This window comes from Carya illinoinensis, chromosome 3 (genome assembly GCF_018687715.1).
Source record: "Carya illinoinensis cultivar Pawnee chromosome 3, C.illinoinensisPawnee_v1, whole genome shotgun sequence".
Taxonomy (NCBI): Eukaryota; Viridiplantae; Streptophyta; class Magnoliopsida; order Fagales; family Juglandaceae; genus Carya; species Carya illinoinensis.
Window position 1 is genome coordinate 32,600,384 of NC_056754.1, and position 27,928 is coordinate 32,628,311.

Genomic DNA, 27,928 nt, shown 5'->3' on the forward strand with positions numbered 1-27,928 from the left:
TACCTGGTTGAGAACTTGGATGAATAGTCCTTGCAAGCACTAGATTAGGATGGCGTAAGATGGACATGGAAAGTGTTGGAAATGATGGCATACAGATTGACTTGGAGTAAGAGATAACACACACTGTTAACAGATTGGAGACAGAGCCTTATCCTATCCAAGAAAAAGGAGGTAGCAATGTCTAGATTCCATAAATTGCTTTTAATGGCTGGTGCTGCAACATCTGAAAGAGCTGCTACTCTAGAGTTGGGAGACTTTGAAGAAGTTAACCTTCTACTCGATGAGGCTAAAACAGCAGACTCGGAAGCTAAAAAGCTTCAATCAATATACAGTTAAAAGGTGGAAGGGTTAAAAATTTGCCGAGCCATTTCATATACAAGGAACTTTTATCTAACTTTGGGAGAAAGCAGCTAGCGAAATTGGAAGCTGTTGTTTCTCCTTCAGTACCAATTCGGAGCTCTGTGAGTGTCATTTTAATTTGCCTTCTTTCCACTGCGGAGAAGCACACCAGCACTTTATGGACAAGGTACTTCAAAAAGAGAGGGTTTGTCGCAGTTCAAGAACAAAGTACCAGGCCTCAATGGACTTCATTTGTTTAAATGTTTGTTGGGCTATGAGCCCCGTTTAAATTCATTAGCATTTCCTTCATTTCAATCCAGTATGTCGTTTGGACTATAGGATAACAAGTTATGGGCTTGGACCCTTAGTTTTATGAGTTTTGCTACATACAAACACAGTTACGCATTAATCTGTGTACCAATACTGATTTATTCATACTTAAAATTTAAATTAATACTGTTTTTAATAAAATTTATTTTTTAACCAATCACATCATATTAGTACACAGATTAGTACACAATTATGCTTATAACTATGTTTTTTCTAATTTTATTTCCTCTCCCTATGTTGTTGGCTCATGTATAGCCCACTGAAGTACCGAGTAGGGGCTCTAGTCATTCTTTATCCAGAAAGTAATCGTACTTCTCCTTTCTACTGAATATCCATTTCTTACCCTCGAAGTAAAATATTTCATTTCCTTTTATTTTACCATCAATCCATTGGGTGTGTTGCATCTTTTTACTTTGATTCTCCTCATCTTTCTATAGCCATGGCCTTCGCTGTTTTAGCATCCCACCATTTTCCCAAACACCCATAAAAGGACATCCATATTTTTTTAAACATATTTTCTACCTCTCGCCAGTCACAAATACCAATAAATACACACCTGAAAAAATTCTCAACAATTACAAAAATATCCAGAAATTTTCATATCCAAACAAGACTTCGGGATTACAAATTTCAATCCACAAATCCCAAGTATAAAGTAAATGTGCTTTCAAAGAGTAGGTTCACGCTGTAAATGAGACACCATTACTACACTTGGACGAATTCAGGACCTAAATTGCTCATTACAGAAGGCTCAAAGATTTACATGGCATCCAACCACAAGTAAAAAATACATCGAAATCCAAATAAGCAGAAGCAAGGACAGCTTATTAGGCAACAAAATAAATCACACTCGCTCTTAGCACAGTTCAATTATTTTGTTCAAATCACTATAAGCATTTCATGAATCATAAGGCAAGTATAAATGCCTTCCACTGTAAGGAGAAAATATGGATAATCATCATTATTTTCGATTACACAATGCATACTTCTTTTATAGTTGCATCTGTCCCGGTCACTGTACAATGAATGAGTTGTTTTGAATCACTGACCTTTAGCTTCTATGAACTTTTCTTGGATTCTTTCATGAAGAAACTCCAGGCTAGCAGCGCTGCCCCAACTGCAGGCTCCACCTGGTATAGATTTAAAGAGACAAAAACGTGAAGCAGTTACAAATATTACCAATGAATAGTAGACACGAAATATTACAAATATACATACATATTAGAGGTCTTAACTTCACTAGCATATGCTACTACGCCCCCCAGAACAAAGAATGAGAAAAAACATACTATAAATAGAAAACAGTCTTAAAATATGAATAATGATTTTGGTCGATTGGTTTCTTCGGCAGAATACTCAGGTTTTCTACTATTCATGTACTTGACAAATTTCATTTGAAGGCACGTGTTTTGAACGTTATTATGTCACCAATTGCCCCAAAAGTTTAAACTAAGGGGAATGGATAATTTCAATCATTTGATTAATATCTCAAAACTTCTCACGTGGGCCAATGATAGGTCCCAACACAAAATATAAACACTAAAGCAATTGTTCTCTTCGGGTGAGAACGTACCACACGTTTGAATGTTAATACTTGAATAATATCCATTAATGAAATGATGGATGCTTAAATAAGCAAATCCAAACGATACAAACCGAAATATAAGGGAAACTGCAACTGACAAATAAAACTTAACAAATGTAAAACAGAATGCAAATAACAGAGCCAAATAACAGAGCATAATTAGCGGAAGCTAAATAACGTAAAACTCGCAGCACTTTATTCCTCTTCTGCACGTTGAGCTACAACCCAGTCCTGCATGTAGCTCACGTCCCTTGAGCTATGACTCAGTCCTGCATGTACTCACGTAACAGCATGCAACTCACGTAACAGAGTATTACTCACGTAACAGAATATTTAGGATTCAGTTGACGCCCCCTCTCAGGTCGTCGTGGCTTAACAATCCCTCCCCCATCAAGCGAAACCTTGTCCCCAAGGTTCACATGCGGAAATTGCTCAACCAACGGTTGAGTCGATTCCCACGTGGCTTCTTCCGCGGGTAAATGCTTCCACTGAACCAAGCTCTCTTCTTCAAACTTGTTTCTGCGTTTGACCCAGCGAGTGTCCTTAATCTGTTGAGGTTCCACTAAGATTACACCGTCATCGTTCACTGGTGGCAGTTCCTGAGAAGGCACCACCCGATCTCCCACAAATTTTTTGAGGAGTGAGACAGGGAAGACTGGATGAATTCGCTCCTTCTGGCAGCTGAAGCTTGTAAGCAACCGTTCCAATTTTCTGTATGATTGGGTAGGGCCCGTAAAAGCGACTAGCAAGCTTCTGATGGACACGTTTGAAAATCGATTGCTGCCGATACAGGTGTAACCTGAGAAACACAAGTTCACCCACTTCGAAAGTCACATACCTTCTGCTTTTATCCGCCGTCTGCTTCATACGATTAATGGAAGATGCCAAATTTGCTTTAAGTTGGTTCAACAACTCATCTCTGGCTGCGAGACTCTGATCTACCTCATGTACCGAAGATTCACCGTTACGGTAGTTGTGAAGGGAAGGAGGTAAACGACCATACAACGCCTGAAATGGAGTCATGCCTGTAGACGCATGGAACGTCGTATTATACCATAGCTCACCCCACGGAATATAAGTGCTCCACTTGTGCAGCCATTGATGAACAAAGCAGCGAAGATATTGTTCAACACATCGATTTACGACTTCCGTCTGCCCATCGGTTTGCGGATGATAGGTGGAGCTAAGTTTCAATTGAGTACCATACATTAGAAAGAATTCCTGCCAAAATCGACTAATGAAAATTGGATCCCGATCACTAATAATTGATTTCGGAAGACCATGTAACTTGATAACTCCTTCCACAAATTTCTCAGCCACACTCTTAGCAGTAAACGGATGGGACAAAGTTAAGAAATGTGCAAATTTGCTTAACTTGTCAACGACGACTAAGATAGTATCCTTGCCGTGGGAGGCTAGCAATCCTTCAACGAAGTCGAGCGTAATGTCATCCCAAACTTGGCAGGGAATGGGTAACGGGTGCAGTAATCCAGCCGGAGAAAGTGTCTCGGATTTCATTTTTTGACATACCTCACAGTGCTTGACATACTCTTGGACTGATTGGTGCATTTTAGGCCAATAAAATTGCTGAGCTAGTCATTTGAACGTCTGTAAAACGCCAAGTGACCCCCAATTTTGGTGTTGTGTGCCTCATGTAGTAGGTTAGTGTGCAGCGTCACACAGGAAGGAATAACCACCCTTCCTTTAAATAACCAAAGTCCTTGGTGCTGAGAATACGGACCTTCAGTTTGAACCTTTGCCACCCATTCGACGGACTGAATATAATAATCCCCTGCATAAGCAGCTTTAATCTCGTCCCACAAAGTAACAACAGCTGTGTGCAAATGATGCAATACTGGACTGTTTGACTGGCATGAAAGGGCATTTGCTACGGCGTTCTCATGGCCTGGACGATAAATAATTTCATAGTCGTAGCCCATTAACTTGGCTACCCACTTTTGCTGCTCCGGCGTTGATATACGTTGATCCAGAAAATACTTCAAGCTGCGTTGGTCGGTTTGAACAAAGAATTTCCTCCCTAATAATAAGGTCGCCACATGCGTATGGATTCTACAATGGCAAGCATCTCCTTGGCGTAGGTTGACCATGATTTTTTTGTAATTCCAAGTGCACGACTCATATAGGCAATGGGCTTGCCTTGCTGAGTTAGAACTGCGCCAATCCCATCTCCAAAGGCATCGGTCTGAATGGTGAAAGATTCATTGAAGTTAGGCATAGCCAAAATGGGGGTGGTGGACATTGCTCGCTTAAGAGTAGAAAAAGCTATATCGGCCTCTTCATGCCAGCCGAACTTCCCCTTCTTGAGTAGGTTGGTGAGTGGTCGAGCGATAATACCGTAATTCTGAACAAACTTCCGGTAGTAACCTGCCAAGCCTAAGAACCCACGTAACTCAGAAACATTAGCAGGTCGGGGCCATGCGAGCATGGCTGCAATTTTTTTCTCATCAACCTTCACTCCTTGCAGCGTGATGATATGCCCCAAATACTCTAATTCTTGCTGGCCGAACACACACTTGCCTTAACAAAAAACTTATGCTGTCTCAAAATTTCTAGAGTTTGTGCAACATGTGCCACATGCTTCTCCCAAGTGGAACTATATATGAGGATGTCATCGGAAAAAACCAAAATGAACTTTCGAAGATGAGTTCGAAATATTGAATTCATGATGGCCTGAAATGTGGAGGGTGCATCACAGAGGCCAAAAGGCATTACGAGGTATTCGTAATGACCATTATGAGTACGAAAAGCAGTCTTAGGAATATCAGGAGGATTTACCCTTACTTGATGGTATCCGGCTCGCAAGTCCAGTTTCATAAAATATGCGGCGCCGCGTAATTCATCTAGCATGTCGTCTACCGTTGGAATGGGAAAACGATCTTTGACGGTGAAGTTATTAAGCGCACGGTAGTCTGTGCCAAATCGCCAACTCCCATCTTTTTTCTTTACAAGCAGTACCGGAGAGGAAAATGGGCTGGTGCTAGCACGAATATGTCCGGAATCCAGCATCTTCTGCACCTGCTTCTTGATTTCTTCTTTCTAAAAGTGAGCGTACCTATACGGGCGTACATTAACAAGTTCGGTGCCCTCTTTTAGTGTAATGCTGTGGTCGATCTCACGCATAGGTGGTACGCATGAGGGGTCTTGAAATAAGTCGTACTTCTATATTACCCGCTGCATGTCTAGATGATTAATGCCATGAGCCGCACCCTGTAAGTAGTCCTCTGTAGCCGAAGAACATACTGCAAATAATGTTTGGCCTTGTCGGCAAGCTTTGGATAGCTCCTTTAACGTAGCCTCTTGAATGGACTGCTCGTCCAATCCCTGCAACTGTCGGGCTTGGTTATTCCAGATGAAGTCCATGGTGAGTTGCTTCCAATTACAAACCACAGAACCCAACATTTCCAACCATTGTATGCCCAGTACTAAGTCAAGACCTAATAGGGGTAGAGCAAAAAGGGTAAGATCAAACTTAGTGCCTTGTAAATTTACGGATACCTTATCAAATCTTTCTTGACATTTTAGCCGTTTGCCGTTAGCAACTCGAACAATGAACGGGTCCGTTGGTACTACTAGTAAATGCAGTGTATTTGCCAAACGAGCACTGATGAAATTGTGTGGATCCGCTGTTGATCAACACCATCACGTCGTGAGGACCCATAGTTGTTGTCATATGCATCGTTCTTGGGCCAGTCCATCCGGTCAATGCATGCAAGGTGATTTCTGGCTCCAATTCGGGTTCGTGCACCTCTCCCGTAACGTCTCCTTGATCGGTTTCTCCCATTTGTTGGTCAGTGACATCCTCACCGATCACATCACCTACGTAGCCATCGAAAAGTAATAGCTGCGGCTTTTGGTATCGATGCCCAGCCGTAAATCATTCGTTGCAGTTAAAGCAAAGGCCCTGCGCTCATTTCCTCTGCATCTCCTCCCAGGATAAACGCCGAACTGGAACAGCTGGAGTAGCTGGACCCACATGAGTGGGTTGGGGAAGAGCTAGAGGAACCCTTGTAGGTGGTGGTCGCATGAATTGCCGCTGTCGTGCGAGCTGCTCGTCTTTCATCCGAGCTAAATCAGTGGCCTTCTTGAGGGATTTTGGCTTAAACATCCGAATGCCATCATCAGAAATTTCGGTTTTTAAGCCACCCATAAATGTACCCACCAATGCCTTCTATGTCCATCCACGAACCTTGTTGCCGAGCTTCTCGAACTGACGTTGGTAATCCCGCAATGTCCCCAGTTGTCTGATCTTTGAGAGAGCTTCATCAAAGTCTTCATAGTCCGATGGCCCGAAGCGAGCCCATAATTCCTATAGGAACCTCTCCCATGAAATCACACGTCCCTCTTCTTGTAACGTCCAACGAAGCCATTGCCACCACTGATTTGCTTCCCCTTCAAGGTGGTAAGCAGCTATGGAAACCTTTTGGGTTTCAGTCGTGCCTTGGTATTCAAAGAATTGTTCAACACGGTTGACCCACTCGGTTGGATCATCCCCTGAAAATCGAGGGAATTCCAACTTTGCTGATTTGGAGGAGACGATTTGTCAAACCCCATCATTTCCTTCTCGCTGCGGATTACCATGGTTGGGATTCTCTTGATTAACAACCAACATAGTTGAAATCCTATCGAGAGCTTCCTCCATCCGTTGTAGTCCTTCTTGAACTATACCAAGTCCAAACTCTAAGTGCTCAATACGCTCCTTGTTAGTCCCCATAGCAACCTAGCTCTGAGGCCAATGATAGGTCCCAACACAGAAAATATAAACACTAAAGCAATTGTTCTCTTCGGGTGAGAACGTACCACACGTTTGAATGTTAATACTTGAATAATATCCATTAATGAAACGATGGCTGCTTAAATAAGCAAAGCCAAACGATACAAACCGAAATATAAGGGAAACTGCAACTAACAAATAAAACTTTACAAATGTAAAACAGAATGCAAATAACAGAGCATAATTAGCGGAAGCTAAATAACGTAAAACTCGCAACACTTTATTCCTCTTTTGCACGTTGAGCTACGACCCAGTCCTGCATGCAGCTCATGTCCCTTGAGCTATGACTCAGTCCTGCATGTACTCACGTAACAGCATGCAACTCACGTAACAGAGTATTACTCACGTAACAGAATATTCAGGATTCGGTCGACGCCCCCTCTCAGATCGTTGTGGCTTAACAGCCAAACTCCTATAACGAGTGGGCCAAACACATGCAACATGCAAAGAGACACTAAGCAGGATTCAAGCTTAGAACCATTGGTTCGACATGATGTTAAATTATCAACAGTCCCAAAAGATTAAGATAATATGGGAAGGGGTGAAATTTATCATATATTGGCTAAGGTATTCATCAAAGGATCTTTACATAAATAACGAAAAACAATCACCTTCCCCATCCCATGCTTTCAATCTATATCACCGCACTAGACATATGAGAAGCATGCTGAACACTAGAAAGGCTAGGATTGGATTCAGTTTCAGAAGGTTATTAGCTTCTTATAGTTTCTGTTTCTTTGGCTGACATTTGTAGCTAGGCAAAAAGAAGTATTTTTGAACTGAAAAACAGAAGGTAATTTTTCAGATAACTGCTACACAGATGAATGTGAAATATTCTCACCGTTGGCCTGATTGCCTGTACCCCAGGGTAGTCCTTCGATATGTAGTTTATGACTTCCTTCCCTATATCCCATCTCTTATTTGCTTCAAGAACGCCACCAACCATTACAAGCGGAAAATAGTCTTTCCCATCTGCAGTAATTTTTTACTCCATAAATATCAATTAGAACAACCCATTCAACACAGATTTTGTGGGAAACACTCCATACTATCAGATTTTATTTGCCAAGTTTGTAATTACATTTAGTTTTGATAAAACCACAAGAAATACTCCTATTGAGAATATTGGAAATGATGTTTCATAGCCATATGCATGGTTTGCAGACTTCTTGATACATTCCGTTAGAATGAGAAACAAACATGGACCAAAGTATTCAACATAAAAGATATTACAAGATATAATAGCTTAGTACATAGAGATTCTTCCTACATTGTTGATATTTGATTACATGGTCCAATATCTTATATGATAAAGACTTCTACAAGTTGTCCATTCAAAGAGGTAATAAACCCAAGGGACAACTACAGGGTGATATACAAGAAGAATGTCTCAGATCAGAAACACAACTGAAAACAATCACATGCGTGAAAGGTTTAACAGACAATTGTTTACTCCCCTCCCGATAAGCATTATACTAGACCTTTCTTTTTATATAAGTAATGTAATCTCGTTACAAGTGCAGAGGGGCACTACCCAAGTACATAGGAAGTATACAAGAGAATCCCTATTTAATTGAAAAAGAAAACTGCAATTCTAGAAATCTGAAAAATTAGCAAAAAGCAGAGTATCATGAGCTCCAATCCACGCATAAAGGGAGTGGAGGACAGTCCTTTTCAGTTCCACCATTGAAGCTTCCTTATCCTACCAGTCCATGCATTTTGCTCTGGCCAAATACACCATATTAAGCATAAGGGAGCCAACCTCTACACTATCAAAAACTTGCCAAACGCTTGCTGTCCTCCCCCAGCTCACCTGGCATAACACAATCAACACCAAATCCCATACATGGCAAACACCACAAATTTCTTGCAACTTCACAATAAAGAAGTTAATCAATGGTGTCTTCATTCATTTTACACGTACAACACCAATAAATGATAGCGATATTCTACTTCCTCAGACTGTCCAATTTCAAAATCTTACCCAATGCCACTAAGTACAAAGAAAGCCACAGTCAAAGGGTCCTTCACAGTCCAAATACTGTTCCAAGGAAATGAGGAATTTGTGGGTAAAGTTAAAACCTTATAGTATGACTTCACTTCAAACTTGTGTCTCTTGGATAGAACTTGTGTCTCCTGGATAGGATCCAACATATGCTATCCACACATCTATCTTACTCTGAAATTGTAAAGCATCTCAAAATGAAGAAACCAGATCCACCTCCAATCTTGCACCACAAGTTTAGTTGAAAGTGTATTCCAACGAGTATTTCATTCAGGATTTTCATATTCTCAGCAACCCAAGCATCCTCACAATGAATGATAAAAAGTCCTAACATTTATAGGAGCATAAATACTTGACCAATTCACTAAATGAAATTTAAACTTAGCACCAACTCCCCCACATACGAAGTCTATGAATTATTTAAAACCTATTAGCCACTCTTACTGGAATAGAGAATAAAGATAAGTAAAAGGTACGCAAATTAGAAAGAGCAGTTTCCATTTAAGTCAAATGACCACCCTTAGACAAATAAAAAGCCTTTTCCAACCAGCGAACCTTTGCTCCATTTTCTCTAACAAGATAAAGACTTGTAAATTGCACCCAAAAGCAAAGAACAAACTTTATAGCCATGAATAAGGGTCAAACATCACACGTCATGAACAGGAACAAACTTTACACATCAGATTTCACCAAAATGATCAAACCTAAAACCACTTAAAACATAAGAAAAAGCAGCAACTGTTGGAGTTGTTTCAGCATTTGCTTCACAAAGAAGGAAAAAAATCAGTGTAGGATTTTTTATCCTCAGGCCCACCGAATAACTATACAACCCCCTGTCCACTGTAGGATTCATCATCCTACCTATATAACAATTACACAACAATGACAAAAGTGGATTCCACTGCCTCAAACCACAAGAGCTACTAAAAAAATAAAGATGATGAACCATTAATAAGAATGTAAAACCACACAGTGGAAATACAATATGATATCCAAACCCTACATCGTGAGACCCATATGATAAGGATAAGGGTAAGTGGTGTATGGGATCCCATATTGCTTGGATAGGAGAATTTTTTGCTCTTTATAATGGTTTCAATGGGGCTCCAATTGTATCATTGACTAGTTCTTTTGGAGTAAAAGCCAAGCGGTTTGGGCCTTCCATTGGGGCATTACAAATGGTATCATGGCAGACCTCTCAAGTCAATGCCCCTTAAGCCAATGCCACTTTCGTTACCTCCTTCCTTCCCCCTTAAGCCAATGCCCCTCCACTTTATGTCCCCTCCTTGCTTCATGCCCTCTCAAGTCAACTCATGGCTGGCCTCTTGTCTTATTCTCTCCTCTTCATTTGGTCACGGGCTTCAGTCCTCCATGGGTCCCTTGTGGGCTTATCATCTTCAATCATTTTATCCCCCAACAAAATGCATGCTAATATCTCAAAATGCCAAGAATGAGATATATGCATGGAAACAATTCTTTTGCTCCAAATATAAATGTGTTAAAAAAGTCCTTTCACATGGAAGTAATTTTAATGGTGCATGTCAGCAGCTTTATTTCTGAGTTGTGTTGCAGTAGGAATCACACAAGTGACAACGAAAAGGATGTCATATGATGAGCTATAGCTATTAGTTTCTTCTAACACGCACAACCATGGACCCTAAAGAAAACTTCTAATTATGTCCTAGTCATGTTCTGCTTGCTTTGTTTTTTTATGGGTCATGTTGTGCTTAGTTTCAATCTTATAGAACTAAGTTCATTCATAATAAGAGACGCAGAGCAGTCTTGTAGATGGTTGAGGTATGCTAGAAAACAATTATTGACAAGACTAATTACTTGTAGAGGCCAATTCAAATTAACAAATTACATTAACTGGTGAAGTACTATACCACAAACGTTCAACAATAAAATAATTTAAGAGGTAAAGATGCATGACTATATCATATGATTTTATAAACACAGAAGCAAATGAAAAGAAAATATAGCTCTTTTATTTTCTGGTTTTAGTTGTATATTCCACACCTTCACCACACAAACCAAGTCTTTGAACAACAGCTTTCACACTTGAAGCAAGCTCTTGGACTGAATCTAGCAAGATTGTATTTGCAACCTCATCACCTGCCTCCGCACAAGAAACAACAACTGGAACCAGTGCTGCAATGCGAGCCCAGGATGGATCTGCATAGGTCCACCTAAATTCCATTTGAGAGAAAAATATTGTGACCCAATATGCCATCCAATCATGTCCATGATATGCTATCTATATCAATTTAAGACTTAATTTACAGTTTAAATAAGAAAAAACTAACCAAGCTCCTATATAGTTTCCAATGAATACCTTTAGCTTAGGAGATCAAGATGGTATAGACAAAGCATACAACTTTAATACAAGAGTTAACCACCACAGATCGAAAACTGAAATTTATGGTCAATAAGAAGAATGAAGGATAAATGACTAGAAGGTAGACCAACATTTGTTCTCTCTCACAAAAGATCCAAAGATCATCTACAAGAAAGCAAATTTGTTTTGCCTCTGCCATCTTCAAATCAAGAACACACCACAAAATCCAAAGAAGGAAAATGTACAGTGGTACTTTCATCTTACTTCCAGGAGGCATTTTTTCTTCAATATATTATATTGATGATTAAATAAATGTTGGTTAGCCTGCGGAGAACCTTGTGCAGAGTTTTAGAATAGAATAGATGACAAGCTTTGTCATGTTTTATGCAACAGCAACTAATTTTCAGATTGGTACCCAATGAGTTCATCTGGAGAAACAAGGTCAAGCATCTGTAAAATACTACTTGTAAGCATTGTATGTGGACCACGACCATCATGAGCCCTTATGATGGCAGTTAATGCCTGCGCAGCTATTCCATATCCACTGCAAGGAAATGAAACTATCAATGAAAACTCTGATAAAGGAATTTTTTTATAACCCAAGCTGAGATAACCAAAGTTGTGTGGGAAAATATAATCCAAAGGAAATAGAAAGATAAATTCTTCCACAATGAGCACACCATATAGAAATTTCTCAAAAAGTTATAACATTATTGGAAAAGAAAACATCCCTTTATGAGTTAAGTAATTTTCAGTCCAACTAGATACTTGAGTACAACAGCTTATTTATAAAACTTTTTATTTTTATTTTATTTTATTTATTTTTATTATTATTAAACAGAAGAAGAGATAGCAATAGTAGGCAGTGAGATCGATTTGAAGAGCATGACTATACTAATATATTTGGAAGATCAGCTAATTCATGGGATGGCAAAGAAAATATCATCACCATGCAAGTAGAATTTTTGGTCGCACAATGATCTGGTTTCGTAAAAGAAACTCATCGGTAATGAATATTACACATTACTTAGGAGGGAGAAGTTCAAACCTTTCATAATAAATTCCAGGGGACTTCAATTGTAATTTTGACTAGTCCTTTAGGAGCATGGGCCCAAATGTTGCGTGGGCCTTCATTGGGTCATTACCAATGGTATCAGAATCAATCTCAGCAAGAAATATGACACTTGAGCCATGCCAACCTATAATGGACTTGGGCCAAGGAGGTCGCCGAGAAATTAAGGGGGATACAGTAATACCCGGATTGTGCGATTGTATATGGGAAGGTAGTGGATGAGATTCATTCAAAGCCCTTTATAATGAATTCCAAGGGACTCTAGTTGTAACTTGGACCAGTCCTTCCGGAGCATGGGCCTAAATGTGGCTTGGGCCTTCCTTGGATCATTACATAACATTGCTGCCACAACCTATTAGGCATTCTTGTGGCAATCTTCATCCATGGATTAACTAAATACTTCCCTTAACAAACTTTAACAACCTATTGACTACAAAACAAAATTATTATTTTTTTCATTCTTCTAGATAAGTACAGAACAGAACAAAGATGACAATAAGAAATACATCGGAGATAGAGCCTGAGTCCGCCATATTATATGCCTTGCCAACCTTATCGTGCAGTTATAGAGAGATTGCTTTAAACTATGAAACTTTTCACAATGCTTAAATTTGCATTCTAGCATTGGAAATACTCGTCTCTTGGAGTTATAGCCTCAGATGATCTCAGACATTTCTTCTTCCATTCTTATTTTTGGGCTTCTGTAATTGTCATGGGACTAGTTCCCATGATTTTCTTGTATCCATTTCTAGTTCCTAACTTGTAACTAGGTGTTATCCATGTATACTTTTCCTACGTACTTGTGCTTTGCCTGTTTTCTTGAGAGTTTGACAACAGGAAAAAGAGAAGGGGGGGTTGTTGTTGAAGAAGAACATCAGCCACATAAACCTATATACCTTCCCCAATCACCTAAGATGGGCCCTGCACCAGCAGCCCGAGCTTCACGACCATCTTCTGTGAATCCATAAGCAATGGTCCCTGTACCAGCAATTAAAACACAACCATGAAGCTTTCCCATAGTCCCACTTGCTAGAGCTGCAACGGCATCATTCTGAACGTATAGTTGTACGTGGCTGGGAAATATATCACTGTTCACATCGGGAGAGAAAATACTCAAAACAGAAGATATCGATAGATACAAGTGTAATGGGGGAGGGGAAGATATTTCTGGATGACAAATATTAAATCCATAAATGATAGAGCAGCATAACACATAAATGATATACAGTGCAAGCACGGGTGGTGATATGGAAAATGCAGCTTCTACCATGAGTGATTACCACGCAACCATGTTGAAAATGCAGCTCACTGGATGCCTTCAAAGTTCAAACCCAAATGCTCATACCAACACTCTGCTCCCCATAACCACCAACATTTTGCGCCAACATTCACAAAGTTTACAAATCTCCTACACATTTTTTATGCAGCTTCTATTAAATAATATAAATATGATTTCAAGGCCACATATCGATCCACTATCGTCTCCCCTTTCTAAATCAAGTGTATATCGTATTCATTTTTCATCAAATGTATTTCAAGAGTACAATTAGATTTTCTTAAATTCAAAGACCCAACATACAAAGTGCCCCACCACACTCCCACATTCTTGACCAAAAATGAGCGAGCGACTGATTGCTACTAGAAAATTAGGATAATTGAATATTAGGGACTGAGATAGAAAACCATGAAAAGCTATTTACAGGACGTCCCAGATTTTATATAAAACACTAAATGCAAAGCCTTACGATTGATGTATAGTCATTATGCAATTATTAGATATTAATGAAAAACAGAATCATCCATCAATTTCATGAAAATTTGAGATATAACATAGAAAGGAAAGTTTTCTGTTCCTTTGCTAAAATAAGAGTTAGAATTTATCAGGAAACTATAATAAATTCAAGCAGTCGCAATAGAAGGGATAGAATGAGCAGGAACTTTCTTTTATATTTCGGAGTTGTGGAACACATCGCGCTTAATAACCTGATTAAGCAACAATAGCTAATGGGATAAACAGCAAACGGAAAATGAAACAAAGAATGAATAAATCGAGTATTACAAATTTCATGCATTTCATGAACGACAAATATATGCTTTTATAGAGCACACCTAAGCCAATCTATAATTCTTTGCTGATCCATGGGATGGTTAACACCAGATACAGCTAGACAAACAGCTCGAACTGCAGTCCGATTTAAACCTGACTTTGCAAGTGCATCTGCCATAACTTGCTCCAAAGTTTCCCTTGCGGCAGTTTCTGTAGAGGAAAACATATTATCTGACAACCTAGCCATACAATAACTCTATTGCCACTTCATGTTTTATCAGAAATATTGTCCATTTTATGGTGCAGCTTTCTTTATTGATAAGTAAAATAATATATATTAGCTTAGACAAAAAAAAATGTAATATAATCTACTAAATGTCCTAAGGAGCTGATGTTCAAGAAAGTATATGAAAGTTACAAATCCGTAAGGTCCTAAGGTACAAGTGCTTAAAATGTCCAAATTCAGAATAATATCAGCATATGGCCATTTAGGCCATAAAAGACAAGAAAGATAGATGCAAAAACAAGAAAAACAAAAAACAAAAAACAAAAAACTAATGATGAGTAATAAGTCATAATTATGAATTCTGCTAGAAAGGCCTAACAAATTTTAAATATACACCAGAGATTAAGAAATATTTGCTAATGTTAAACACCCAAGTTCCAATGGGCTCTGATTTAAATGGCACCTCCTCATACAAATGGGATGCAGGATGAAAACATAGATTAAAATATGCTTCATACAATCATAACTTATAGATAACAAAGTTTAAAAACAAAAATACCCAAACCAAGGTTTTGCACCATAGGTGACAGAAAAAATAAGCACGGCATGAACCAATAATAAAAATGAATATACGAAAACATCCATAAAATGGTGCAATTCATATATTAATGACTACCACAGTTACACATCCATATTAAGGCATGCCACTAAAAGAGAAAACAGAAAACTAATGATTTAAAAGAGGTCTGATAGATTTTCATGCTGCTGAACAAGGGTAACGATCAGAGAAGCCCTCCAATGATAGTAACCCAGTATTGCTGTCTTGATACAAGTGGCATTGCTTTGTCCTTGCCACATATTCACTCTCCCTCCCTCTCTCTTTCCTTCTCACTTTTTCCACTCTTTAATGTGTTATCTATCAGTTCAGGTTAAATACAGGCAGCTGAATATTTTTTTTCCCACTCAAAACAAAAGGCGAAGCACATTTTCAGTAATGTTTCCTAAAAATAATAGTTAAACTAAAAAATAAATTAAAATGGTGTCTACTGTCCAATTTTAAAGCATCACCAAGGTCTTCTTTTTCTTCTCTTTTGGGCGCTAGGTACATCCTTTTCTTTTCTCTCGTCTTCTTCTTTTCCTTTTTACCTGCATTTTTCTTTTCCCATCACTGAGAAACTACAGAACTCCAAAGAATTCTCAACAGGGGAGACCATCAGCCAGTTTAGAGGGACATTGGACAAATATGGGGAAACTAACACGACTACAAGTAATGGACTTTCAAAAACTGGCTCCAAGAACCTATCGTGTTCAGTGATAGAATCTTTCTGGAGTAAATGATGGGTTCCATGATGGGCCTGAAGCAAGTCACAACAATGAGGGAGATTTTTTACAAGTACAATAAGTTTTATTAATCATCATGAAAGGAAACAAAGACAAGATTGAGGTAGAGGGGATTATACTTCAAATGCACCTAATGAGAGGAACAAAAGAGATCACAATATATACTTCAGATACATCTAATGAAAGAAAGAAACGAGAAGAAGAAAATCCTATAAGCTAAAGCTAGGAAGGTAGGTGGGTTGCCATCCAATGGTCTAGTAAATTGAAAAGTAAATCCTTGAGTTCTTCCAAGTCCTCATATTTTCTTGGAAAACCTTGGTCATTTCTTTCCCTCCATAAGCTAACAAATCACCACTCATCTAGGCATCACCCATATTAGCCCAAATAGACAAAGTACCACTTGCCACAAGGAGCTAGCAACCTCACGATGAAGTAAGAGATGATCCATAGAGGGGAATTCTGCTTGCACATATAACACCATTCCACCACCATAACGTGTTTATTCATCCAATTATCCAAGGTTAATCTTTCCAACTGTAGCTTTCCAAACAAAGAAAGCAGCTCTCAAGGGAGCCTTACTACTCCAAAATGTCTTCCATGGAAATGAGACGCAGTCTTTGGGAAATAGACAAAAACCTACTTCAATTACAACTCCTAATCCAAGCATAAGTCCTAATACAAACACAACTCTTAGTTTAATTACAACTCCTAATCTAATCAAAACTCCTAAGGAAATCCCATCTCCAAGCCCTAGCCGAAAACACCTAGGATTGACCAAATCCAAGTCAAGAACTCTAGCACTAGCCAAAAGCCCTAGGATGACTAAGACAGCAAGCATATTTCAGATTCCCCTGGAGCAAAACACTAGAAAGTCTCATCTCACTTGGACTTGCATCCCACAAACTCGGCAAACACACACACACACTTCACTCCTCAAGTTGGCGCCATGCTACTCCCTTGCACTCTACAATTCACGCCACACCCTTACACTCTCCAGAAGCCACTCATTCAGCCACCACCATGAAGCCTTCCCACGCCATGCATCGCCCATCACACACACATGTAGGTCATGGGTTAACCACCCCTACCTGAGTACTCACACACACACACACACACATATGTCACGGATTAGTCACCATATACCCAAGCGCACACACACACAAGTCACAGGTTCAAACACCCATAGCTGAGCACACCAACACCACAGTCACAGCACCATGACCCTCAACCACACATTCATTGTATGTCCCAACCATCAAAGCATGCCGCCTTCATGCCAAGAAGGATTAGGGTTTGCAAACCCTAATTAATTTGGCCTCCCCATCCATATTAAGTCTCGGTTTGCCCTAGGTAAACTCCCACTCAACTAGATGCACTAAAGCCCTAAGCATGTTATGATATGTTAGTGTAAGTAGGAAAGAGAGAGAGAGAGTCACACATTACAAGTGTAAGTAGGAAAGAGAGAGAGTCACACATTACAAGTGTAAGTAGGAAAGAGAGAGAGAGTCACACATTACAAGCCCTAGACCTAGCAAGCATGTCTCGGCTGAGCCCCAAATCGAGCCTGATAAAAGCCCTAACCCATGCATATCATGAACCCTAGACCCGAGTATGTCACAAGCACCTAAGCCAAGCATGTAACAAGTCATAATCACTAAGCCAAGTATGGTATAAGCATGAACAGTGATAGGCAAGGAATAGAGACAACCAAGAGATCCATGCATAACGCATAACACACATAATGATTAATGATTTAGAAAGTTCACACGATTACTTAAAATATTATAGGTTCGGTTGAAAGGTTTGGAGAAACAAACGATTAGCTTAAATTGCGTAAGGGTCGAGGCAAGTGACTATGATCATGTTCTTCTACACATCGCTTTATGGTAAACTATAAAGTTTCTTTTTTCAAAAGTATATATGTAGTACATGTTTTCAAAAGTATATATGTATGTATAAGCCCTTAATTGATAGCCCCCTTTTTTTTATAAGTAAAAATTTTATTCAACGAATGAAATAGGCGAAACCCATGTACACAAGAAGTATACAAAAGAAACACCTAAGAACATTCAAGTAATAAAACAGCAAAAACAAAAACTCATGGACTGCCCCACCATTAAGAACAATGTCTGAAAACCAAGAAAACGGGGAAAACATAAAAAATTCCAGAGATCATCTACAAAATGTTCCCTATCATTAAAACACCTCTCATTCCTTTCAACCAGATGCACCACATAATACACAAACAAATCATCTTTCACGCTGCTGTAACTTGAGAACAAGAATGAATTCTAGGCCAGCATGCAAGTATTTCTGTCACTGATTTTGGCATAACCCAGGACAGTCCAATTCTTCTAAACACCCCTTCCCATAACCCTTTTGCCACATCACAGTGAATAAGAAGAAGATCCACTGATTCTCCAGCTTTCTTACACATGAAACACCACTCCATAACCATCATTCCATGCTTTCACAAATTGTCAATAGTCTGAATGTTTCGAATTGCCGCGGTCCAAACAAAGAAAGCAACTTTTGACGGAACACAAACCTTCCAAATATTCTTCCAAGGAAAAGAAAAATTTTGCTGACCATTCATCATCTAACAGAAAACTTATTGGTCTCTGACTTTTCCAGAGAATATGATCCCTTTCATGTCTTCTAATAACCACTGAAATACAGCAACTTGAAAAAATCAGTAACCTCCTCAATTTCCCAGTCTTGAACAGATCTGAAAAAACAGACATTCCAATGCACCTCTTCATTAGAAAAAAATCATCATCTCAGAAATGGAAGCCTGCTGATTAACAGGCAATCGGAAGACATTCGGAAAAGCTCTAAACAAAGCAGACTCACCACACCAAACATCAAACCAGAAATGAATTCTTGAGCCATCACCTACCCCAAAATAAACTTGTTTCAGAAAATTATCCCAACCTTTTCTAATGAATTTCCATAAGCTTACCGCATAAGTCCCCCTGCTCTCCTTAGGACACCACCCCCCCCCCCCCCCCCCCCCCCCAAAAAATCACTACCATACTTCCGAACAATCAACCCTCCCCACATCGCACCCTCTTCCTTATTAAATCTCCACAACCACTTCCCCAATAACGCCTTATTGAAACTACACAAGTTATGAACACCCAATCCACCAACATCAATAGGACAGCATGACTTAGAACTATTTATCAACCCTATTTATGATGAAAGATGTTTTATGATTTAGAACTGCATGATTGATGTGTGACTAAATACTATATAGTATGACCATCTATTTTTAAAAGAATGAAATGTAAGGCAAGGTTAAAGAAGAGAAAATCAAATAAAATGAATGGTATGATTGCATGTGTTTGATGAGATTAATGAACTGGCCATATGAGGTTGAGGAAAGTACCATGAGATTGTGACAGATGGTAACGTCGGAATGCATCACTGGCAGTGCACCCAGTGATGACCCATTCCTGAGGTTCAATTCTTAAGCCAGTCACTCCAGAAAGAACCATTGATCGCAAGGGTCACCGACCCTAACACACGAGGGTCAACAGTGTGTAATCGCCATAGTGATGAGGTTAAGGTAATGAATGATTAATGATTTATGGAAGTTAAGGATGATAAATGCTTACGCTTGAAATTGAGGTAACAAAATGTTTCTTAATGCTTTATGATTTATGTTTGATTTATGCTTGAAGTTGAGTTTTCTAATGAACGATGTTTTTCAATGAAAACCCTATGTTTATATTATATTTATTGCATTATGTGATTCTTACTAAGTATTCAACTCATTTTAGTTGTTTTCAAATGTTTTCCCACCCGAGGTGAGGAAGAGTTAGAGGGAGTTGAAGACAAGGATGTTGTCCAAGGAGTTGATATTGACAATGAGGCTTGAGGCTTAGAGAGTATTTAGATTTTATCTTTACTATTAAATGATTTATGCTTCCGCTATTCTTAGCACAAGGAGACTATTATATTTTAAATAAGTGAGTTTGAACAAGATGTTTATTTTTTTTTAGACTTCTTTTATTGAAGTTTTCAGTAAGGCCTTATTTATGGGATCTTTTATGCCTACTGCAAAGAATGCATGTTAGTACCGTCTGGTTCCTCTAACTTTACAAGCCTTAAGAGGTATGGGGTGTTACAAGAAGATGCAAGGAGTGCTTAGAAAATAAGTGGGTACCTTTATAATGATATCATACTCAAACGTCAATGTTTGTACAAAAAGAGCACGTAGGATAGGACAATCACGAATGAGCTAGACCATATGCACAGAAGCTTTCGACCACATGGGCGACATTCAAAAGCGGTAGACTTAGTGTCCCATCGCTTTGGCAGAAATTCTGAGATGTGCAGAGCAAGTCCTCTCCGTTGCTGTCACCCCCTCCATCCAACGTACACCTGGACTATGGATTCTCACCGATTCACCAGCTAACCTACATCGAGAGCTTCGAGGTCCATGAGAGGTAGATCGCTTTATATAAAAGACTCACTTCGTTGAGCTCGCTTTGGGATTTTGGAAAACCTAGAGACTCTCTCTCTCTCTCTCTCTCTCTCTCTCTCTCTCTCTCCTACTCTGAACCTCGAGAGAAGACGGAAATTCTAACTCTGTAGGCAACGCTCACACTCTCACATTTTCATACATTAGAGTCTACAACGAACCAAGGAGGCCATATCATCAACAAGCAACTCAGTGAAAGCTCAATGCCGACGTAGGTTCTTCTCTACAATAACGCTAGCAATATTGGTTAATGACTATGAGTATGTTGTATTATGATTACTACATGATGGGCTCTAAGGTGGACCGAGTCTTAAAGATCCCTTACAAGTTCCAAATGGGGCAATCACAATTGAGAGCCAAGAAGAGCAAGGAAACAATGCAAGAATTGGTGCAATCCATTTGGCACGAGTCTAGCAAAAGCTCAATATTCAAGATGGGCTTAGCCTATTGAATAGCACGGTCCAATTTTCATAAACTTTCATATATTGTGAATTAGGGTATTTTTGGAAAGAATGGGTCTTATGTTAGCTAGGGTTATATTTTGGGAAGGGGTATTTAAACTCCTTGTAGCCACAATATATGAAAGTTTATAAAAATTGATGAATTTTATTTATTGTGAGTTGAGTCTATCTCCTCTTTTTTTTTATTGAACTTTTGAACTTATCAAAGGTAAATCACAACATTTCTGGCGTTCCTCTTTTGTAATCTGGGTTCTTGAGACAGGTTCTTCAACGGATCTAGATTTTAATATAATCTAGGTTCTTGAAACGAGTTATCAACGGGTCTTGATTCTGCACCCATTGACTTGATTTTGGTTTTATTGGGTGAGTTTTCAAATTTATTGTGGGTTTAAGGGATTCCAATTCTACGGGTTCATATCATTTGGTATTCAGAGAAAGGTTTCCAATCAAGTCTAATTCTATCTTTTATTTATGTCATATTTAATTCTAAGGCTTCATTGTTCTAGAGTTGAAAAACAAAACAAAAAAAAGAGTGCAGAAATTTCCTTGTTCCTAGAGTTGCTGAATTACTCTATCTCTGGGTTCTTTGAGTTTTGGTTTCTTGAATTGGGGCTGCCGAAATTCCTTCATCCTAGGGTTTTTTGTGTTGGCCAAAATTCCATCTTGTTAAGGTTGCTGAAAATTTCATCATCTAGGGTTTTATTGATTTTCTTCTATTTCTTTGTCAATTTTTATATATTTGAATTCAATTTTTTGATTGTCCCAATTGAATATTGCTGTTTGTGATTGAATTAGTGAGAAAAAAAAAAAAAAGGATGGAAAGGAAAAGAAAAGAAAAGAAAATTCGAAAAAAATAAAAAATAAAAAAATAAAAAAATAAAAATAAAAATAAAAAAGAAGAGAAGGAAAAGGATTATGGGTATAGTTGTTTGAAATACTTGCAATTTGAAAAATTGGGTGATTTGGCATTAACTAAACCTTATCATCAAAGGGGCTGAATACATATCATTATAGGTTATATTTTGTCATGTGATTACTCTTTCATTCGTATCAATTCCTTCAGTCTCGTATCATTTTATTCTTTTCATGTTTCTTTTATTCTTGTTTCTTGAACCTAATTACTAGTTGGAATAAAACAAGATTTGAGTTCAGTTAATTCTTAAAGAATTTGAATGGGAAAACTCTTGAGGTAAAAGGCAAGAGAGTATGAGATCATTATCGGGAAAAAGCCAGAGCGAAACACAAGTGGAGTGCCATTATTCGAGCATAAACACGTAAGGGAGTGTGAGATTTTTACTACTAACATTCTTTTTGTGCAGCACATTACGATGTCTCATAATAGTGACTCAACACTGAAGAGGGTGGCCGACAATTCATTCTTTGTGTTGCAGTCCATGAACAAAAGTTTGAAAGGTTAAATTTGGCATTGGGGGAAGTGAGAGATATGATGGATTAACGAGGTGCATTGATTAGAAATTTGCAAAGTGAGAGAGATAAGAGGAGACGTGAGCCTAGCATTGAATATGAGTATAAGAATAAGGAGTATGGTGAATCTCTTGTTGTCAGGCGTGCTCTCAATACACAAAATAAGATGGATGATACAGAGCAGCAGAGAGAGTATTTTTCATACTAGATGTCACATCAACAACAAAATATGTAGTATGATCATTGATGGAGGGAGTTATACTAATGTGGTTAGCACTACTCTAGTTGAGAAATTGAATTTACCTACTTTGAAACACCCTAGACCATACAAGTTGCAGTAGTTGAATGATTATGGGGAGGTTGGGATAAGTAAACAAGTGCTAGTTTCTTTTTCAATTGCAAAGTGAAAAAAGAAGGTGCTTTGTGATGTAGTACCTATGCATGCTGGCCATATTTTGTTAGGGAGGCCATGACAATGTGATAGGAGAGTGATCCATGATGAGTTCAGGAATATGTACAGTTTTGAAAATGATGAAAAAATAATCAAAATTGTTCCTTTAACTCCAACACAGGTCCATGAGGACCAACTGAAACTAAAAAGTGAGATTGATAAAAAAAGAAAGACAGAAACTGAGATTAATTCAAAAAAAAAAGAGTAAAAGTGAGGTTGAAAAAGAAAGAAATAGTGAGACAAAACATGAGAGAGAGAGAGAGAGAGAGAGAGAGAGAGAGAGAGAGAGAAATATGAGAGAAAAAAAAAATGAGAGTGATGCTGAAACCTCAAGAAAAAAAAAAGTGAAAAGAAAAAGGAGAGTGAAACTAAAAGCAAGAGTGAAGAATGTGAAAGAAAAACAAGGAGAAAAGTGAGTTTTTATGCTAAAGCAAATTTTAATACTGACGAACTTAATGAATATTTGCCTAGTATTATCTCTTTGTTGCATGGATATGAGGTCGTGTTGCCTAGCGAGATGCTTAGTGGATTGTCACTTATTAGAATAATAAAGCATCAAATTGATTTAGTGACAACATTGGAAAATTGGCAACATCACCTTTGGCCAAAAGAATTTGTCCTACATACCAAACATAAGTCCTTAATATACTTGAAAGTACAAGGTAAGTTGACTAGAATGCATGCCAAGTGGGAAGAATGCATTGAGACTTATCCTCATGTAATCAAGTACACACAAGGTAAGGAAAATTTTGTGGTTGATGCTTTAGCAAAAAGGTATGTCCTTATCTTCATTTTGGATGCAAAGTTATTGAGATTTGAATATGATAAGAAATTGCATGCTAATGATAATGACTTTGATAGTGTGTATGAAATATGTGAGAAACCATCGTTTAGTAAATTCTATAGACTAGATTGGTATTTGTTTAGAGAGAATACACTTTTTGAGCCTAATAGTTCTATGTATGAGTTGCTTGTGCGTGGAGCAAATGGAGATGCTTCGATAGGACATTTTGGTGTAAAAAGGACATTAGACATGTTGCATGACCATTGGTGGAAGTATTGTTTCCCATTTATTGAGTTTGCATATAGTAGGAGAGGTCACCTTGGTGTAAAGAAGAGTTTAGGCGTATTGCATGAACACTTTTGGGAGTATGGTTTACCATTCATTGAGGTCGCATATAATTAGAGTGGTCATTTTGGTGTAAGGGAGACTTTAGATGTGTTTCATGAACGTTTGTGGAAGTAATTTTCTATTCATTGAATTGTTACATGAACATTTGCGAGAGTATCATTTATCATTATTAGAGTTTGCATATAATAGGACCATGCATACTACTATTTCTTATTCACATTTTGAAGTTATATATGACTTTAATCCACTTATTCCTTTTGATTTAATACCTTTACCTATTGATGACAAAAATAGCTTGGATAGACATTTTTAAATTTTTGAGAAAATTAATGATATTTCAAATCTAGTGGATCTTTCAGGTAAGTATCATGTGTCTGCTATTTTCAATGTTACTGATCTTTTTTCCCTTGATGCAGGTAGAGTTTTGAGGTCAAATCATTTTGAGGAGAGAGTGAATGATGGGCTCCAAAGTAGACCGAGTCTTAAAGATCCCTTGCAAGTTCCAAATAGGGCAATCACAAGATCAAAAGTCAAGAAGAGCAAGGAAGCAATGCAAGAATTGGTGCAATCCACTTGGGACGAGTCTAACAAGAGCCCAATATTTAAGATGGGCTTGAGAGAATGAGATCCAGTTCTCATCCACGTGATACAAGTTACAGAAGAGTGCAAGATACATTAGAGCTTATTATTATGTTTACGTGATTAAAGGCCTTGAACGTGTTTATTTTATTAAATGGACTTATTTTATTAGTTATAAGAATTAGTCTAGAATAATTGAGCTTGAGGATACTTGACCCACATATGTTTTATTTTGTTAAATTAGGGTTTCAATAGGCTATGTTACGTTAGTTGTGCATTGTAACGCAGCACAATTCACTTAAGGGTATTTTTGGAAAGAATGGGCCTTATTTTAGTTAGGGTTATGTTTTGGGAAGGGCTATTAAACTCCTTGTAGCCACAATATATGAAATTTTGTAAAAATTGATTTTATTTATTGTGAGTTGAGTTTATCTCCTCTTGTTCTTGATTGAACTTTTGAACTTATCAAAAGTAAATCACAACCTTTGTGGCATTCCTCTTTTGTAATCTGAGTTCTTGAGACATGCTCTTCAACGGATCTAGATTTTAATATAATCTAGATTTTTTAAACGAATTCTGAATGGGTCTAGATTTTTCACCTATTGACTTGATTTTGGCTTTATTGGGTGAGTTTTCAAATTAATTATGGGTTTAAGGGATTCCAATTCTACGAGTTCACATCATTACGTCTCATCCCCATTCTTTTGATATTATTCCACATGCATAATGCCCCACCATGATTTACTAGTTGTCTTGTTGAAGTGTTGATGTTATTCTATAAAAAGTACCCACTTACCTGTTTTAAGAGGAGCAGATATGGGTGTATGAGTGGATCACGACCCCAAACTGAGATGGGGCATTATCTCAGTAGAGCTTCTCTGATTACTCGGGAGTGTCTAAGAACTGAGTGATGTATCTTGGATTGTCGCCGGATGACAATAAGCTCGGCAAGATGGTAACGCTCATGGGTCAATGTCGTGTCTTCTTAATTGGCAAAGACTAGAGAAAGCCATGGTCAAGGATGGAGCATGAAGCTAGACATCGCTTGTTATGAAGTTGTACACAATGTCCTTACCAGTGTTGCAGTAAGGGGAGACAGGGTGTGCACATGATCATTCTTAAGGCAGACAATGGTGCACACATCAATAAATGGAAATCAATAAGATGATTTTCATGTTGTTGAATGGACCTAGGGTCCACGATAATTATATTATGTGATGACTTGGGCATTGGATGTGCAGTAACTTTACGGTGAACTATGTTTATTTCATTGCTCATAGGCTGGCACCTTGATATGTATTATTTTCCTTCTATTTTACTTTGAAGTTTTTTTTGTTATATTCATCGCCATTACTTGCATTATTAGTTGCTGTCTTGAGTTATATAACCTACTAAGATTTCCATGAAATCTCATCATAGTAGTGACCCAAGTGATGATGTTAACATTGAGAAGGTGATCCAGGCATTAGACTGAGGCCTTATTTGGATTGAGAGGGCCTCTCAAGTCATCTCATCTCATCTAATCTAATCTAATCACTACAATTTTTCCAAACTCTCAAACAAAATATAATAAATAATTCAACTTTTTCCAATCCGAAAACAAAAGTACAATCAAAAACTAATATTCTACCAATATTTTATTCAACTTTCATCTCATCTCATCTCAATTCACTATCCAAACCTCTCCTGAATGTTACAGAATTTCAAACTTAGTTAATAAGCGTCTTTACTCATAGGATTAGCTCTAAAATTCATGTTACTAGGTTACTTTAAAATTTAAAGACTTCAAAGACTATATCTGTGATTTCAATAAATATGAGGTTACTTTGAGTCTCTTTCCTTGCGCATGTTATATGATTTAGTAACATTTGCATGCCTGTGGGAAAGGGTGTAACACTACTAAGAGCAGTGTATCAAAGACATCAGTTTCAAGACTCTAATCAGACTCGCCTATCACTCTAACATGTCTAAGGGTATCCCTCTCATTTACACACCATCTGCTTGCTCCACTTATATTCATGCAAGCACCAACTCCTAAGGCATTAGGACGAACTGCTCCGCCTCCAGGTTCTCCTAGCATCTACATGCACCATGCACCAGGTCCCATCAAGCATCAACATTCTGGAATTGATATATGTGATAGTTTTTTTTGGTCGGTGAAAAGGAATTGATATATGTGATAGTTATGGCCCATCAGCCCCTCCCCCCCCCCCCCCCCCCCCCCTCTTCTTCTTTGTCTCTCACTCGAAAAACCACCAACGCCATTTGTAAGAAGTTACAATACTTTGATACAGTGTGGATCTTCTCAATGGGAGCAGCTAAGAAGCCCAATTCCTCCTCATTAAACTTGAGCCCAGCAGCATCTCCGTTGCCTAGAGAAGATGAGAGTTTCTTTAAAATACATTTAGGGATCGAGGTTGGTGCCATAGCTTCGGAATGACTATCATAATCCTAACACTAGGTACAAAAGAACTACAATATCGTCGCAGAATTTCTTTACTTTTCTTTTTTTTCGGGGGAAAGGGGGTTAAATTCTTTTCTTAACAAACTAAGCCCAACAGCAGAAGACATCAAAAGATAAATGAAGAAGAAAAATTGAAAAACACGTTAATTCACTTCCAATTCCAGATTTTTAAAAAAAATAACGAAAAAACACGAGGTAAAGAAAATGAAAAATAAGATTACCGCCGACACTGTTGTGGTTGGAGCAGCCGGCCACAGCGCGAGCGAGGACGGGGAGAGGGTCGGGAAAATGAGAGCGTGAACAGGGAATGACGGGCATGCATACGCACACGGTCGAGGTGGTGCCGCCGTCCAATCCAAGCACGACATCTACCCCGCACTGATTGGCTGCCACCGCCGGTAATTCGTGCTCGAAGTCCCAGATTTCCCCATTCCTATGCCTCTTCATCACCCGCACTTACTCTCAGTGGCACCCCGTTTGTGTCTGATTTGGTTTGAAAAGAGAAAGAGACAAGGACCGAAGAAGAAATGGACAAGAAGGACAGAACACGACCGAGGAGGAGTCAGAATTTTGGATAACAATAAGGTCCCCGGCAGAGATACAGGTAGAGAGAGAGAGCAGGCGTTACTGTTTGCGTCAAGGAAGATACAAACACGCTTGGCGTGGGATTCGGACGGCAAATGAGCCTAACACTACTTACGAACTCCACTATTTTTGAAAGTATATTTTTCTCTTTTTTAAATCTCAGTTACCTTCTTCTCAAACTAACGAAAACGTAAGTTGGTTCTGTTTTAACTCCCAGCCCCAGCCCTTTACACAATGAGAAATACTTCTGCACAGAATTTTTTGGTC

At 38.5% G+C, this 27,928-nt stretch overlaps 1 protein-coding gene across 3 annotated transcripts; it reads right to left on the reverse strand.

Annotated features, from left to right (window-relative positions):
• Positions 1-1,244: 1,244 nt before the first annotated feature.
• Positions 1,245-27,862, reverse strand: LOC122304135 (N-acetyl-D-glucosamine kinase-like). 3 transcript variants are annotated; one of them, XM_043116220.1, is made up of 8 exons: positions 27,298-27,855; positions 18,624-18,803; positions 14,571-14,718; positions 13,358-13,549; positions 11,805-11,933; positions 11,071-11,240; positions 7,888-8,018; positions 1,245-1,799 (listed from the first exon to the last, which is right to left on the reverse strand). In XM_043116220.1, exons 1-8 carry the CDS (start codon positions 27,521-27,523, stop codon positions 1,728-1,730), a joined length of 1,248 nt encoding a protein of 415 aa, XP_042972154.1. In that variant the 5' UTR covers positions 27,524-27,855; the 3' UTR covers positions 1,245-1,727. The 3 variants fall into 3 exon arrangements, with proteins under 3 accessions (XP_042972154.1, XP_042972155.1, XP_042972156.1); XM_043116221.1 differs by lacking the exon at positions 7,888-8,018 and having other exon boundaries at positions 27,298-27,862; XM_043116222.1 differs by lacking the exon at positions 18,624-18,803 and having other exon boundaries at positions 27,298-27,849.
• Positions 27,863-27,928: the final 66 nt, after the last annotated feature.